Source organism: Nematolebias whitei, chromosome 6 (assembly GCF_014905685.2).
Source record: "Nematolebias whitei isolate Nwh7 chromosome 6, NemWhi1, whole genome shotgun sequence".
In the NCBI taxonomy this organism is placed as follows: domain Eukaryota; kingdom Metazoa; phylum Chordata; class Actinopteri; order Cyprinodontiformes; family Rivulidae; genus Nematolebias; species Nematolebias whitei.
Genome location: NC_056503.1, coordinates 28,102,611 through 28,120,199, shown reverse-complemented (window position 1 = coordinate 28,120,199; position 17,589 = coordinate 28,102,611). Strand labels below are relative to the sequence as shown.

Sequence of the window (17,589 nt, the reverse complement as noted above, 5' to 3'; positions counted from 1 at the left end):
AAAATTAACAACTTCATACGGTGCAACATTCCTACTTTGCGGTTTTTCACTTATCGTGGGGGGCTGAGAATGGAAACTCCTGTGATAAACAAGGGACTACTGTATACTGTATTATTTTACATTGTGTTAAGCGTATATCTTAGATCCTTGTATACTGTTTCTTTTTATACTTTATATTTTTTTCTATTTTTGGATGTAACTGGGACTTTGAGTACACAATTTTGTTCCACCTCATGTACCACATGTCATGTGAATGACAATAAAGAACCTTGATTCTTCACTTAAAACAAAAGTTAAAATAATTGAAGACGAAAGCCAAATTTGAACTCAAATTGAAACACCTCCTGTTTAAATGTGGAAAAGACAAGTAGCATTTAGAGGTAACAGTTCAGTAAGATCATGGTCCGGCACATAGCTGGTTCACTACATTTTTGTAAGGTTTCAGAGGGAACAAACTGTTTATAGCATACATTACAGTACAACATACCTCTTGGTAAGTCGTGAACAATTGTAGCTTGTATTTGGTCATTTAAAGTTGGTATAGTTTGCTGACTAAACTGTGAATAAATTTGTGATTTTTTGTTTGTTTGTTTATTTTGCTTAGAGACAGACGGAGTTGATGCCAACAGTAAGGTCAAAGGTTTAAATTAAAACTGTATTAGTAAAGAGCTCAAAGTGTCATCACGCCAAGCTTTAGCCCAGTATGTGTAAAGTTAGCTGACTTATTACCATTTTGTGTTTCCTAAAATTAGTTGATTGTGGTAGCTATCTTAAATTGGGTTGATTCCAAAAGGTAATCAGTTGTAAATGTACTTACGGTTCATTTTTGAACGTTTTTTTATTTTTTATTTTATTGTTGTTGTTAAAGAAAAACTATCTATTTTGCTAAAAAATAAAAAGAATAAAAAATAACAACTAACAATTACATGACTGCCTGCCTTCCATGGCGTTCGGAGTTTATCGGGAAGCAGTGGTGGATGAAGAGTGTTTCGGTGCTCCAGTTTGTGAACCTTTGTCACATTTTGATGGTTTTCAGACGTGCTTTTAAGCTGCTCTGAGTGGAGCTCGAGGTCAGACGGCTGTTTGATGGGAGGGGAGCTCCGCTGGGAAGAACCAGAGACACTCACTTAGTCATGGATGTTAGACAAACAGATTTAGTCAGATTATAAACAAGCTTTAAAACATGTCAGCAGTGCACTCACAAGTGCACGGATGTGTATGTTAACAGGGATTAGCATATATTTTGACTCATTTATGGACAAACGTGCTTATATTTCCAGCGAGACTGGTTTGCTTCCTTTTTTTTCCCTTGCTTGTTTTGTTTTTCCTGGAGGTTTTTACCACATCCTTCCTTATCAGATGAGATTTTATCCTTGTTTCTCTTGTTGTCTATCAGTTACCGGGAACTAACTTTATTCATCTGTTTTATTTTGGAATTCAAACCAGCATCAAACTGTCTGGATATTTGCATTGTGAACGTGAAGGTTGTGCATTTGTGTACAGTCTTTGTCACTGTTTTGTCTGTGTGTGTATCATGGGGACGTCATTTCACAGCTGATGTGTATCAGGCTGCCGCACCAGTTTGACTGAACCAGTCCAGATACAGATCTACACCAGGCCTCATCTTTAGGACTCAGTATGAGTCTGACTCCTCAGTTACAACTCAAAGTACAATATTTTGTCGGCTCAGCCAGTAAAGGTGGTGGGGCGTTTTAATTGAGTCGCAGTTCAGCAGCAAAAATGTAATGCCAAATCACTGTAATGCCACTTTGATTGATGATATGTGCTGCTGATTATCCATGCTGCTGATCTTGTGCTGCTGATTATTTCATGCTGCTGTATTTATTCGTACTCATCTACTCACACAGACTCGTTCGTGCTGCTGTAGTTCAGTGCTTTTTTTTGTATTCTTAGTTTAGCGCATTTGTTAATTTATATCTTAAACTCTTGTTACTGTTTCTTTTACGATTTGTATTCTTCCTGTTGTTGGATGTAACTGGGACCCTGTGTAAACAATTTTGTCCCACCTTATGTTCTACATGACAATAAAGAACCCGGAATTTGAAAATTACATTTTCACAAAATCAGAGACCTTTGTGTTGCTGCCTTGCATCTGGAAAACTACATATCTTTTTTTAAATTTTGATTCAAATGTATTAGTTCTCCCAAATAAACTGGAAATTGACCATGTTAGGAGTTTGTTTTTATAATACAACGGAGCTTTAGGGCCACGCTAAGAAAAAAAATTAAAAGCCATAAAATTACGAGCATAAAGTCATACGAGACTTTTTTTTTTTTTACAGCTCTCCTTTATTTATTTATTTTTTTCCACGAGTTGAATCCACAACGCAACCTGTCAATCAATCCAGTAGGCGTGTCAGCAAATGACCAATCTGAAGCTAATTGAGTCGTAATATTATCCGAACTCCGACACGATAAAGCAGGTTTACTGCATTTTAACTGTGGTAAAATGGAAAATGTTGAGCATCTTGTTATGTTTGTCCAGGTTATCCGTGTAAAAGAGATTAATAATCTCAATAGATTTTTTCCTGGTAAAATAAAGTTTTTTTTTTTTTTTTTAAGTTATACTTTGGTATTGACTTTTCAAATAAAAAGATAGTTAATCCATTAGCACATCAGCATCAGATTATTATCAGCATCAGGACTTTGAACCTGCTTACAGTAAGGTGGTACGCTCCAGCTCTCTGCAGGTGAGGAGCATTTAGCTTCAGATTAGTCATTTACTGACACGCCTACTGGATTGATTGACAGGTCACGTTGTGGAGCCGACTCGTAGAAAAAATAAATAAATAAATGAAAGCTGAAAAAAAAAAAGTCTCGTACGACTTTATTCTCATAATTTTATGGCTTTTAATTTTTTTTTTCTTAGCGTGGCCCTAAAGCTCCGTCATATTTTAAGGCAGTTTCAAAAAATATATATTTTTGTGCTGCTTGATGTTTGTCAACAGCTTCTATGAGAAAATTGCATCATAATGCACAAAAAATTTAAGCTGTTGAGTAAAACTTTTCTAAAAACAAAATGCAATGATTTGCTAATCTCACAAACCCATATTTTATTACAATTGAACGTAACGCACATATCAAATGTTTAAACTAAATAAATGCAGTTTTCAGGGAAAAATAAAGTAAATTTGAGTTTGACAGCAGCAACACATGTCAAAAACATTGGAACTGGGGAAACAAAAGGCTGTAAATGTAAGAATCAGCTGGAAGAGCATTTAGCAGCTAATCAGGGTAATTTTTATTATCTCAGTAAAAAGACTGGATATAAAAGAGCATTTAACAGAGGCTGCATCTATCAGATGTGAAAAATTTAAGTGGTTCACCCGTCTGCAAAATCTTGGGGAAACAATTTTAGAATAATGTTCCTTAATAAAACAATGGGAAGACATTGACACCATTATCTTTATTTCAAAATATCAACAAAACAAAAAAAAGATTCTGGAGTATCTGTGCAAAGGATGAAGGCTGAAGGTTCATGGTTGTGATCTTTAGGCACTCTCGGGTCTGAATTTGTTCTGGCCATCACTGGATGAGTTCAAGAACAGTTCCACAAGTCATTTTCTGTAAACACTGTTCACCTTGACATCCACAAATGCAAGTTAAAGCTCTAAATATTGACATTGTTCAGAAACGCTGGCGTCTTCTTTGGACCAAAAGCTCATTTAAAATGAATAGAAGCAAAGTGGAAAACTGTTCTGTGCTCAGACGAATCAAACTTTGACATTCAGTTTGGAAACCACAGATGCCGTGTCCTCCGTACCCCGTGACCATGTTCAATTTGTCTTTTTCATGGAACGTCTTGCATATTTTAACAAGACGGTGCTGAACTACATACTGCATTCATTACATCAGAACTGAACTGTCTTCCCTGCAGTCCAAACTTCTCACCAGCAGAAAACAATTTATATATGAAACAAGAAAATCCTATCAAAGATGACCCAAAACAACAACTGGAACCCTGCATCAGACAAGAATGGAATAAAAATCCCCTCTCAAAACGTTACTAACTCCTCAGTTCCTGGACCTAGATGTTTGCAGACTGTAGTTAAATGAAGATTCACATTTGAATCATGACCCTGTCCCATCTTTTTTACATGTGTTGCTGCCATTAACGTCAAAATGGCCTTATTTTTCCCTAAAAATGTACAATTCTTAGTTTGAACATTTGCTTGCTATGTTCCACTGTGAATAAAGTGTGTTTGACATCCAGACCTTTTTTAGAATAGAGGTTTTATATAAATAGTTTAGATTTGTTGTGAAATCAAGCTTTTCCAGAGACTGATGCTGATTATTTAAAAGGTGATAACAGTTGATATATAAGTAACGCTTTCCCATCTGAAGAAAGACTATTAAACAATTGCCAACAATAAGACTGAAATAAAATCAGCATTAAAATTAACAATTAACGCTGCATTTTTATTTCTCTTAAATGGATTTAATGTTTGTACAGTACTCATGTCTCAGTAGAAACGAGTTAAAATAAAATAAATATCCGTAAGAGGTGAACCTTTGCTTCACTGAGTGCTGACGAGGCTTCTCTGCAGGTTCATCTTAGGATTTGACTCGTGTGAATACACAATAGACAGCCACTGCCATGAAATTTAAACCACTTACCTAAATTAGTTTCAGACGGTGATGGTGATGCCAGTCGTGTTTGACTACAGATTTTTTTTTTACGTTTCTCTGTGTTTCCGTGCTGTGCAGTTGTAGCTGTTATTTTTGGTGCTATCACTTTTATCTGTTGGATCAATAAGACTTGAAAATTGAGGATGAGAAACCACCATGAAAACTGTAATTTGTGGCTCTGCAGGGTGTCATTATGAGTGCTGAATTACAGTCTACAGCAGTGAGGCACAATATTATCTTCTGCCAACATAATAATAACCTAATTTCATGTTTACTTCTTAAGATCTTGGACGTCTGAACTGTTGCGAGAGAGAAAAATTCATGTTCTGGTCCCTAAAATGTGTACAGAGGTGTAGCAGTAGCTGAGAGTTATTCATCACGCTTACTCTGAGCACTAACACCGTCTTTGAGCTTTCCTTAAAAGTTTGGGATTACCCGTTGAAGTCAACACTGTCTGTTAGCAAAATATCTCATGAAGTACCACACAGATTTTAACGAAACTCTGAGAAAGTAATCATTAGATCTTCTTCTATAACTGAATAACTTTTGGAGTCGACTAGATTTAAGATGGCTGCCACAGATAATCGGTCTTACCAACCAGAAGTGTTTATATACAGATAGTGAATTAAAATGTTTTTTTAGTAACAGCTGAAAATCAGCCACAATATCGACTCCAAATGCGAGCTACAACTTATCTCAGTACGAGATTATTTTAGTTGAAATCTCTGGCATGAAAGTGATATGCGTTTCTTCAAGAGTCTATACGCTTTATTTTTTATGTATTTATTTATTTATTTATTTATTTTCACTTAGTAAAAGTTCCCAAACCAAAGACAGCTGTTTGTACAAACAGTCACTTAGCTTTGGTGTGTTCAAAGACTGGAAATAATAGTACATCGTTATTACCAGTCACTGGTCAAACCACACATTTTGAAACAATCTCTGCATCTCTGTTTTTGTCCCCCATCACGGGCAAAAAGGGGAAATGGGAAATTTTTATTCAACCTTTATTTATACAGGTTAATCCCGCTGCACCTCAGGGACTCATTTACAAGAGAGACCTGATTTTAACAAAGAGTGATGACAATAGTGAATAACAAAAACAACAATAGACAATCATAAAGAATGCACACTTTTTTTTAATAATAATAATAATGTCATCACAATGTCAGCACTGTATGTTTCCATACAATGGCGAAATTAGTCTCTGCATTTAACCCATCCACCACCAGGTGGTGCAGTGGGCAGCTATTGAAAGCGCCCGGGGGACATTTTGGGGATTAGACGTGCTGCCCAGAGACGCCACGTGATGTGCAGTGACTGGGGATCGAACCTGGGACTCTCGGGTCCCAAGCCGGCTGTCCTGCCTCTACACCATCTCGGCCCCTTAAACAAGTGAAAATAAAAGCCTCCCGCAGCCACGCTGGACCTGAGTTTAATTTGCTCATGACAAATTCTTTCATTTCTCACCATTACCTCCGCATACGGACGTACGCAGGAGTATACTGGGGGCTTGACCCATACGCAATTCACACCTTAGTCCTAAACCTAACCCCCCCAACGATCCTTCTCTTTATGGGGACCTGGCTTTGGTTCCCACAGTGCATGATTTTTTGTAAAATTGGTCCCTACAAGGTAACCTGAAACAAAAACGCGCACGCTCGCACACACACACACACACACGTGTGTGTGTGTGTGCATATGTGTGTGTAAAATCCTTTCTAAAATTCTTGTCAGTTTTTATATAACTTAAAAGTATAGTTTTCTCAAATGATTGGAGTGGCCAAAGATTATTCTATGGGGGCCAAGACCACCACTGGCCACCCCTTGGCTCAGCCATTGCACCTGGTGGTGGATAAAATTGCTCTCTCTGCTCACCAGGATCCAACACTGCGCTGTCTCGGACAATAAAAAAAAAAAAACTACTTCTGTTCCTATAACCAGTGTAACTCCTACCCACTGGACTATCTTGTTCCAAAAACATTTAGGTTTTATTGCATTCCCTGTTCAATTCCAGTCCAGGAAAAACATCTCTGGATCTTTAACATGTTTTTATCTTCATGAAAAATTACTATAATAATTTATCTAGAAACGTTAAGTCAGGTCCTCTGGACGTTCCAAAAACAAAAAAAATGTAGAAACGTTTCTTCTTTCATCCAAATGACTTCTTCAGTAGTTTATTATAATAATGATTGTTTTTATTCTATCTCTCAGGTGTTATGAGTGCGGGGCCTCTCTGTCTCACTGGTATTATGAGAAGGATGGGCGGCTTTACTGCAAGAATGATTACTGGGCCAAGTTCGGGGAGCTGTGCCACGGCTGCAACGACCCCATCACCACCGGCCTCATCATGGTAAGAGGACCTGTGAGCGGACTCGTCTCTCAGCGACCCCACCGATGGCTCTTTGTTTGCTGATAAAACTTGAGTTACATCCTGGAGCTCACGGAGACGCTCCGACTTACGCACACACCTGAGTCTTGTTACTGTGTGGACGCTCGCAGGATCAGTGTCAGGCCTGAAAGTGATCCTCATACCTACAGCTGCTCTGTCGGGTTATTTTACAGACCACCAGTGAAAGTCCGAGCTGTTGTTGTGACAGAGGAGAGGATCATTTGCATAGTAAATGTAGTCTCTGCTGCACATAAACAAAAACACTGTCCTCCCACTGATAAGCGGCGCTGCATTATTAGGAAGACAAGATAACGTAAGAAGAAAGTTGCGTCTATCTTTGGATTGGAGATTGAATCGCAGTCATTCAAAGCTTGAAGAAAAGGTTCAATATTAGATGTCAGTGTGGGGAAATATAACATTTGTCTTGAAGTCTTGGTTTTCTGTCAGCAGCAGCACAGATCTTTGCCGTTTTTGTTAGATAGTATTTTATTTCTGTTTCCAGGAGGCTGCAGGTAAACTTGTTGCTGCTAAGATGACTGGAAGGCATTTGTGGAGGCCGTGTGTGCATTTGTAGCTTGTAGCCAACTATGGAATACTTTTAGGGTTTAAAAGTTTGAAGTAAAGAAACATGAAGCAAACCATAAACAGAGTAAAACTTTTGAAATTATTTTCTTACAAAATATTTAATCTGTCCTGGTCATTGTTCATTTAAATCTGTTTGAAAGTGTGGAACAGTTGATTAGTATTGTTGTCTCACAGAAAGAAGGTTTGACTCCTGGCTGGGGCCTTTCTGCACAGAGTTTGTATGTTCTCCGTGCATGCATGAATTTGCTCTGGGTGTGAGTGAGAGTGAATAGTCGTTTGTCTCTATGTGGCCCTGTGATGGACTGGAGACCAGTTCAAGGTGTGCCCGCCTGTAGCCCATTGAGCACTGGAGACAGACACTGAACAGGAACTAGCAATAAAAAAAAGACTGATTTAATGTACCCATGTGAAAGGAGCTAATTAATGTTGACGTTGAACTGTTCTGCAAATGATTGTATTTTCTCTGCAACATATCAGCCTGTCTGTTTTGAAAGAAAAGATACACAATGTCATGGCGTGTACCACTTCCTCTGACTCTCCATCTTCCACCATTTATCTGTGGTTGGGTTGCAGAACCAACAAGTCCAGGAGAGAAACATAGACATCCCTCTCCCAAGCAACTATCTCCAGCTCCTCCTGGGGGGTCCTCATGTGTTCCCAGGGCAGAGAGGATCTATAATACATACCTAATCCCTCCTGTGGGTTATGGGTCATACGTAACCCCCTCTACTTTGGGTCGACTCCAGCGAAATGATGGACGTCACTCAGGAACTCAGCCTCAAGATCTTTATTTCTTTCTGCACATCACTGTTACAGAAAAACACAAGTGTGGTTGTTGGTGGTTTCGTATGTAGCTCCTGCCCTCTGAAACTGTCACGCAGCAAAAGGGCACGCCACCAACAGCTTCCAACTTTTAACAATGTGATCGTTTAGTGTTAAGAACAAAAATATTTCCCATAAAAATGACACCAAAAAAGATATGCATCAAAACTCATCTGTACAAATTACATGCAAATAAAAATGGCCTCTTTCTAGTGGATCTGCCCGGAAAACCTCGTAATGGAGGCATCCTGTAAGGAGCCTAATCAGATGTTCAAGCTCCCTCAACCATTCGACGCAGAGGAGCAGCAGCTCTATTATAAGCTTCCCAAGAACAGAACTCCTCTCCCGTCTCCAAGGCTGAGCTCAGCCTTCTTTTGAAGGAAGTTCATTTTAGCCTCTTGTCACCAGGAAGTTGTTCTTTCAGTCAGGATCCAAACCTCATGACCATAAGTGAGGGTTGGAATGTAACCTGACCTGTAAATAGAGAGCTTTGCATTTGACTCGATTTTTTCTTCACCACAACCAACTGAAGCAACAGCCTCATTATTGAGCAGGAGAACCTGATCCGCCGCTCCATTTCCTGCACTATTCTACCATCACTTATGAACACTTGATGCTTGAACTCCTCCACTCGAGGAAAAGACTCCTCCCAACCCGGACCACCTTGGTTTCCACTGGCAACAATAAGCATCAATATTTGGTCATCTTAACTTTGTTTGTGTGACCTTCTTTAGATATGGTTGTAAGTCTTGATATCAGAATGTCTGAAAATAATTTGAGCTGGGTGAGGAACGATGTGAATGTTTTATGGAAACGCCCCATATCTAATTTGAGTGATAAAAATATAAACAGAAGTGTTCCCAAACCAAATTTTAAATTTAAAGCAGTAAAATGTTTTCCCAGCCTCTGTTTGTGCTGTATGTAATAATGAGCACTTAACGTGCAGTTTATGCTTTTATTGAAGACATATTATTGGCACTGTGAAATTGATGTTTACGTTTTATAACATATTTCAATGAAGCGATCTATGATCGTTACAAAACGTTTAGTGTTTAGCTGAGAGAATAAATCGCCCCTCTAAAAGCCAGACAGTTAAATAAATCAATGATTCACTGATGGTTAGAAAAAAGGTCAAAGTTTAAAGCTGCCTCATTATTTGCACATAAAAAAATTAAGTCCGACACATTTGCTTCTTGTGAGATTCAGTCCTGCAGTCTGCCTCATGTCACATCAACAATTATCTAAAATCTGTCAGCTCCTTGGCCTTCCTTGCATCTTTCGGTTTGATGTTAGTGTTATCATGTACTCTGCCTCCTGACAGATCACTGCAATCTCAGTAATGAAACTCTAAAGTGGATTAGGCAGAGAGGTTGCTCCTCCTCTGGTTTATAGCCCCTCTGACTGTGCAAACGAGCTGACTGACTTTCTCCGCCGCTGCACTTTAGCAAATTTGAGATCAGTCAGCCCGTCAGGCTTGAATGCCAAGATGGCCGTATAAACCGTATTAACCCGTAGACAATCAGACCAAGGTCAGGCATCTGCTTCTTTCTGCACAGTCACTCTGACACTTGTGCAGATCAGCATTGAGACACAATCCTATTTTTAAAGTCACTGATGCTGCTGTGTCTAAAAACAGGCTGTTAGTCTGTGAAAACACTGTGAGCTCGCTGATGCCGAGATGAGTCAGAGTCTGTGGACAGATTTTCACCTGACGGTCAGCCAACCAGAGCTTCATAGGATTTCATCACCTTTGCTTCTACAGTGTCCACCATACAAACTGAGTCTTACTCATTTAGCTGTTTGGAGACAGTACTTTGTTTGCAGCTTAGTTTTTTTCCGTCATAGAGATTTTATGTTTACGAGGACTACCTGATAATAGAAAAACTTGCTAAGTGTAATGTTATTGTTTAATTTTCTGATGGTGATATCCATTGTGATGAACCCACATTTTACCCCTCACTTTTTCTTCTGTCGTTATCTATCTACAAGGTTTATTGGATTAGCCAAATATATCCATCCATCCATCTGTTTTCTTTTAATCACTTCTCCTTTTTGGGTCACAAAGAGCTGGTGTCTATCTCCAGCAGACACTGTGCAAGAAGTTGGGGACACCCCTGGACAGGTCCAGTCCATCACAGGGACACATGGAGACAAACAAGACAAACAACCATTCGTACTCTCACTCACACATAGGGACAGTTTAGTTACCAGTTAATCTAACATGCATGATTTTGCTCTGTGGGAGGAAACTGGAGTACCTGGAGAAAACCCAGGAGTGCACAAGGTGAATGTGCAAACTCTGCACAGATCAGCCAGGAGGCTATCCTACGACCTTACTGCTGAGAGGCGACAATTCTTACTACTGTTCTCTCATACCGCTGTCTATTTCTATGTAGAATCAAGTCAAGAGTCAAAAGGCGAAACTCTCGATTTACCTGTCGTTCTACGTTCCTATCCTCATCTATGGTCATGAGCTTTGTGTTGTGACCGAAAGAATGAGATCACGGATACAAGCGGCCGAAATGAATTTTCTCCGCAGGGTGCCTGGCCTCTCCCTTAGAGATATAGTGAGAAGCTCAGGCATCTGGGAGGGACTCAGAGTAGAGCCGCTGCTTCTCCACGTCAAGAGGAGCCATTTGAGGTGGCTCTGGCATCTGGTTAGGATGCCTCCTGGACGCCTCCCTGGTGTTGTGTTCCAGACACGTCCCACTGGGAGGAGGCCCAGAGGAAGATCCAGGACACGCTGGAGGGACTGTGTTTCTCGGCTGGCCTGGGAACACCTTGGGATTCCCTCGGAGGAGGTGACCCAAGTGGCTGGGGAGAGGGAAGTCTATGGGACTCCCTACTTAGGCTGCTACCCCCTGCAATCTGACCCCGGATAAGTGGAAGAAAATGGATGGATGGATGGATGGATGGATGGATGGATGGATGGATGGTATGTAGAACATGAACACGTTGTATTTAAAATATAATGACCTTTGCTTAATCACAGTCCAAGAAGTTCTTAGAGGTGCTGATATTGAGCTCACTGAAAGCGATGATGATGAATTTGAGATTATTGTGCAACTCTGATGTTTACTGCAGTGAAATGAGGAAAACTTTTTTCTGCATTTTTGGAGAAAAAAAAAGTGAAGGTTTTTCCCAGAATTGCGCAGTTCAAAACTGGATGTTGCAATGCAGCCAGGAGGCGTCAATGATTTCAGGGATTTTTTTTTTGTTTGTTTGTTTGTTTCTTTCTTTTTTTGTCTAAAACTTTTTTCAGAATAACGAGTCAAGAACATGGAAATGTATTTGTTTCATCTCAGTCATGCTAGAGTCTTCAGTTGTCTTGGATTCCTCTTTACTGGGTTCAAATAAATGCCAGAAAGATTTTGAACATTTTGAACATCCATCCTTCCATTATCTTTACCCGCTTCTTCCTTTTTGGGTCACGGGGCTCACTGGTGCCCATATCCAGCAGTTACTGTGCGAGAGGCATGGGACACCTTGGACAGGTCTCCAGTCCATCACAGGGACACATAGAGACAAACAACCATTCACTTTCTCACTCACACCTAGAGACAATTTAAAGTTACCAGTCAGTCTAACATGCATGTTTTTGGTCTGTGGGAGGAAACTGGAGTACTGGGAGAAAAACTCAGATATGCACGGAGAGAACATGCAAACTCCTACTCCTTCATTCTTTAGGAAATTTTAATTTTCCTATTCATCTTTGAGCTCTAGATGTTGAAACTTTTCTTTTCTTGGAGCATTTTATTAGCAATTCTGTTGAGTTTATTAACGAATCTCAAATTCACACGTAATTTTAAGGCGCTATATGGAAAAAATTGGTGCTATATTCTTTAATTTTGTTTCAACACAGTCCAGTCCAGTCTAATCCAGATTCAAATCCTGTTACTTTTAAGCTAATTGGTTCAAATTTGGTGCATTTTACTTTTGTCAAATTTATTTGTTTCTCTTGCAGCAGATTCTGTAAATTTGTTCTTGACAAATTCTTTAAACAATGTTTTCTTACTTTGAAAGTCCAAGTGTTCAATGATGCTTTCCATTTGACTAATTCCCATTTTTGTTGTAACATTGTCTATGTTGATTTGAGTAAAGAGTCACCTTTTGGTTGGTGTCATTGTTCCAGCAGAGTATTCTGTCTCAGACGTGAACATTGTGTGGAGTGGACAGTCTCTGTGTTGCCTCGGTGTGTCAGTCTTCATCATCAGTGTCAGCACTGAGTCAGCTGGAAGTAATTCAGCCAGAAAAGTTGTTCTCAATTATTTACTACCTTTGACTTGTTTATGTTCCAGGTGTTGAGGTGTAATCTAATTTTCATTCCTATAATCCCTCTTTCCTTGTGTCTGTCCATGACATCTCTGGGTGACAGATGAGCCTGCAGTAATCTCAACCATCTCCACATTTAGCTTAGAGTCTGTCAACCTTTCCTCAAACAGCTCGGTGCTGAGATCCAGCCGATGGGAGCGGAGCCAGCCTTCGATCGGAGATATTAGAGCTTTAGAGAAGATTATCTTTTGCTGTATAAACTTTATTTTACAGATCTTTATGCTTCCTGTATGTAGCAACAGCAAAATGATATTATCTAATGACAGAATGTTTATTTAATGCATCAAACCCAAAGCCATTAATAATTTCATTTTATCTCTGTGTGCTCTATATAGTGCTCTGCAAACATTTCAAATAGTCAGTATTTTTTTATTAAAGAGTTAAACACAAAGTCATGACAACTTTTTTTTTTTAAACAAACTATATGTGGTCAGTGTTCATGCATGCTGCCTTAAAAATACTTTTGTGAATTTAAAGCTTGTTGGGCTTACTGATACGATTACAAAGGATGATAACCTACGACCTACACAATCTGGTAGAACACGTATGGTTGCAGCACATTTGGTAAACCTTGGCTGTTCACAAAATAGGTTTTCCCTGTACTTTTGTGTGTATGTGCGGTAGGGTGTGTTGTCTTTTTGTGGATTTTATGTGAGTTTTATATGGAATGTGTTTTTCTGTGCAGCAGACCTTTCTTATCTCGAGCAGGTGGACAAATTGACCACATTTCCTTAAATGATTTGCTAAAATTTTATAGTTTTCATTTGATACTATTTCTATCATAACATGTGATTTTTGACCTGCCATTGTGTAGCTATTCCTCCCAAACCCAGCCAGTTGAAGCAGATGGCCGCTTGTCCTGAGCCTTGTTCTGCTAAAGGTTTCTTCCTCATGAGGGAGTTTTTCCTTTCCACTGTCGCCTTCATGCTTGTTCAATATGAGAGTTCTGTGATGGAGTTAAACTGAGTAGTGTGCTCCTCAGATAAATAATGTTAAATGTTAAATATAATTTATATATGAATGTTTCTGTTCAGTGCCCAGAGATGACTTCTGTTGTGGCTTGGCGCTATATAAATAAACTGAATTGAGTTGACTTGAAAACTAACTGCAAAGTTTCTGATTCATGCTCAATAATCCAGGTAAAAGTCCTCCTTTTATATGTGAATAGTTAGTTCTGGCTGTCAGCAGCAAACTGGTTGATCCACTATGATAAGGTGCTATATATCAGACTGAAGAAGTCTTTTGGATCAAAGACAAACATTTCAACAAAGAAGAATCCGTCCAGAGGACCTGATTTAATGTTAGATAACAACAAAGTTGCTGTGCGTCATTATCAATATTCCCCCTGGTAATAAATATGTTGTTTAATCCCACAAGTAGGCAGTCTCACACTATTGTTATCAGTTCATCATGTTACTGAGCCACTGCACTGCAGGTTTTATTTTTTTTATTTTTTCCACACATTGGCCGGCTCGACTCTGTTACTACCTCACTCTGCATCATGGAGGTGCACCAGAGTTTAGGCCGTCTCCGACCCCACACGGTGTGTCTTCTGAATGGACCGATGGCCAGAACATGTCTCGGTCCTGGACTGAGGAGTCACGCGTGAGTGTTGTTCTTGTCGGGAGTAGCTTAACTATTTGATAAAGCACTTAAAGAAGTGATGAAATTATTTAGGAAATGTATAAAATTAAAAGTTTAGGGAAGTTGCTTGGAAATGAATCACTGTAGAAACAGGAATGCTTCTACTGCTTATACTCCCTAGTTTTACAAATATGTTGCCGTCTGTGCTAAAGTTGATGCTTTGTTGTCATAGCAAAACTACTCCCACAACAGCAGCTTTTTTTGCTCATATCTATCAAATCATCAGATGTGTTCTCACCCACTGCCACCCGCACTTTAAGGTCATAGTGAGATAATCAGGTGTTTTCACATGACTTAAGTGGTTCATAATGTGCATCTTTGTGCACTTTCATCATGTTACTCCTCCAACACTGAGCCTTGAGTCAGATAATTATTTGTTTTTGTGGTAAAACTTAGGAAACACGTTTGTTTCTTTATTTCATTTTTGTTTCTGAGATACAAAATGTACTGAAACAGTTAAAGGTAAAATCCAAAATGTTCTTGTGAAAGCAAGTGCTTAGGGAATTTCAAGGCATGCTATGTTCCCTCCTGAAAACCCCAAAAATATTGTGGAATTACATCATGTGATAAACTACCTCTTCTGTTTCACATGGTCACACGTTTGTCTTTATTCACTGCAAAGTTAATGATATTACACATATCTCATCGGATAACTCATAAAAACATGTTGGTGTAAAAACTGAAATTAGAGCAACACTATCATTGTGGCTTCATTTTTAACTGCGTAGCAAACGAAGCCACAAGTAATTCATATATTGTCACCACACTTGTGGTTAACAGTAAGACGGTCGCTAAACCAATGGAAAGTCCCAAATATTTTCCCATTGGTTTAACCGAGTGTAAAAAATAATCAGCATGCTGTTTCTTGTAAATGCCTCCTGATTGTTTCGTCTCTATAAGACTCAGTTTGTACAGCGCTGTCTTAAAGTGAAATAAAAACAACTCTGTTGCATTTTGACTGCATGTCTACACGACAACAGAGATCAGACTCTCAGACACCAAAAACATTTTATTTCCAGGATGCAGAGTGGGTGTGTTTCAAAACTCTTTGGATCGCTTCATGGGAAACCACAGTTTACCTGAACGCTGACGTCCTTGCGCACTACGGCCGACAAGACTCCCAGTCTACATTTTCCTAAATCTTTTTAATTTTTGAATTTATTTGTCACATAAAGTAACGCCATCAGTCCAAACAAATGTTCATGTATTCACCATACTGGCTGTAACTGTTCTCATTTTCTAGACCGAAGTGTCTGTGCACATTTGTGTGTTGTTGAAATACAAAAAAAATAGACAAATAAATCACAGCGCCTCCCAGTGACCTGGCATGAATACTACAGCTTGCTCAGCTCCTTTTGTAGCGTTGTCAAAACAGAGATTGGGGTCGCGGCATTACCGTGTGAATGTGTAGCGTTTTTACAGTCAACATTGTTTCCAGGAGATCATTCACATCCAAAAAGCTGCAAATGAGTGGTTAGAGCAGTCGTACTCCAATGCAAGAGTTGGGGGTTCGACTCCACCAGCAGTCACATGCTTAAGTATCCCTGGGCAAGACACTAAACTCCTCATTGCCTCCGATGTGTGTCCCATCTATGTATGAATGTGATAAAGCACTGATTATTCTTTGTGTAGATCTAGTAGAGTGAATGGGTTAATGAGGACACAGATTGTAGTGTAAAGAGCTGTGAGTGTCTTGATACGATAGAAAAGTGCTGTATAAGTACAGTCTATTTACCATTTACCAACCTAAGTCAGAGGTGGGCGACATTTTTCCCTTGAGCGACATATTGATTTGAGTTTTTGCAATCAAAGGGTCTCTCGCTGTACTAAGAACGGAACTTCTGTGTGGGAGCTCAAACTCACACTCATTTCTATTTCTGTTTTTAACGCTTCTGTCAGAAACTTTCACATGACAGTGGCCTTCATGTAACAATATTTAGACACTTAACATTTCCTTGTTTTGGTTTGGAAACACTGACGACAACTGCATCCTCTGTAGGCTGAAATCCCCCCAGAGGTGTAGCTGTGGGCCGCATGGTTTCACTTCTTACCTCAGAGCAGAAACCTTCCACTTTAATTTTAGACATGTTTTTACAGAAAGGCAGAATGTTATTCAGCTACCCACCTTAATGAACAAGAAGTAACTAATCAAGGTTTTCTTTCCTGGTCTGAACAAGTGGTCCGTTCTCTAAACTTAGAGAAGAATGGAAGATTTTATGGTTTCTGCGATCTGACTCTGAAACTCGAGCAGCAAGATCGCAGTTCAATAAAGCTCGACTTTTATTTTTAGTCTTTATAAGTTAATTAAATGTACCTTATTCATTCTTTAAAAGAACAAGCCAAAATACCTGACTGGGTTCTGCAAACTAAAGCCTAAACGTGCCTGTAATCAGACCTGTAGGTAGGACCTAAGGTGAGTTTTGTAATCCAGCAGTGTTTGTCGTCATATGCCAAGAAAACACAGGTGAGATGTAATACTTTTATTAAAATATTTAAGATATACAGTAACTCCTCCTCTTGGTAGGATAGACAGAAAAAATGTTTTCAGTTACATCTTAAGGGTTGAGTTCAGGATATTGCAGTGAAAGCTAAAAACATTTTCAAATAAAACCTATGCTTGTTATTAGTCAAACCTGACAAGATGGTTAGTGCTGGAGATTGTTTATCATGTCTGACAGGAAAATACAGATGGAGAACACAAGACAGACAGGTCCCGAGTCCGAGCAACACAAACAAGATGAAACCAAAACGCAAGACCAGAAAGAAAGAATACATAATAATCTTGTGTTAGCCCTGACTCAATGTTCAAAGAAAATCTTGCAGCTGAAAGGGGAATACATTACAAGTAAAATAAATGAAATGAGGAAGAAAAACTAATGCAAGACGGGAAATTTTATTTTTAAAATCCCTGAAATGTAACTGAGGTAGGAAGAAGAACAAGTTACTGAAACAGGAAGTTATCAACAGGTCTCCCTAGTAGACCATCACAGGTCAGTTCTTTTGTAGGTTAAAATCATTTATATTTAATTTACACGAGGTTTTATTTTTAGGCCAAACAACAACAACTAAATAATAGTATGTGCAAAGGAGAAGTAAAACTAAAGTGTGAAACTCAATCAAACTTACCCGTCTTCAACATCAAACACCAATGTTTTTACCTCTTC

At 39.1% G+C, this 17,589-nt stretch overlaps 1 protein-coding gene across 1 annotated transcript in view; it reads left to right on the top strand.

The window, feature by feature from the left end:
• Positions 1-17,589, top strand: part of limk1a (LIM domain kinase 1a) — a 71,327-nt gene that overhangs the window by 34,763 nt on the left and 18,975 nt on the right. The window contains exon 3 of the mRNA XM_037677494.1: positions 6,865-7,003. Coding sequence (XP_037533422.1) covers positions 6,865-7,003 — 139 coding nt within the window. The remainder of the gene's footprint in view (positions 1-6,864; positions 7,004-17,589) is intronic.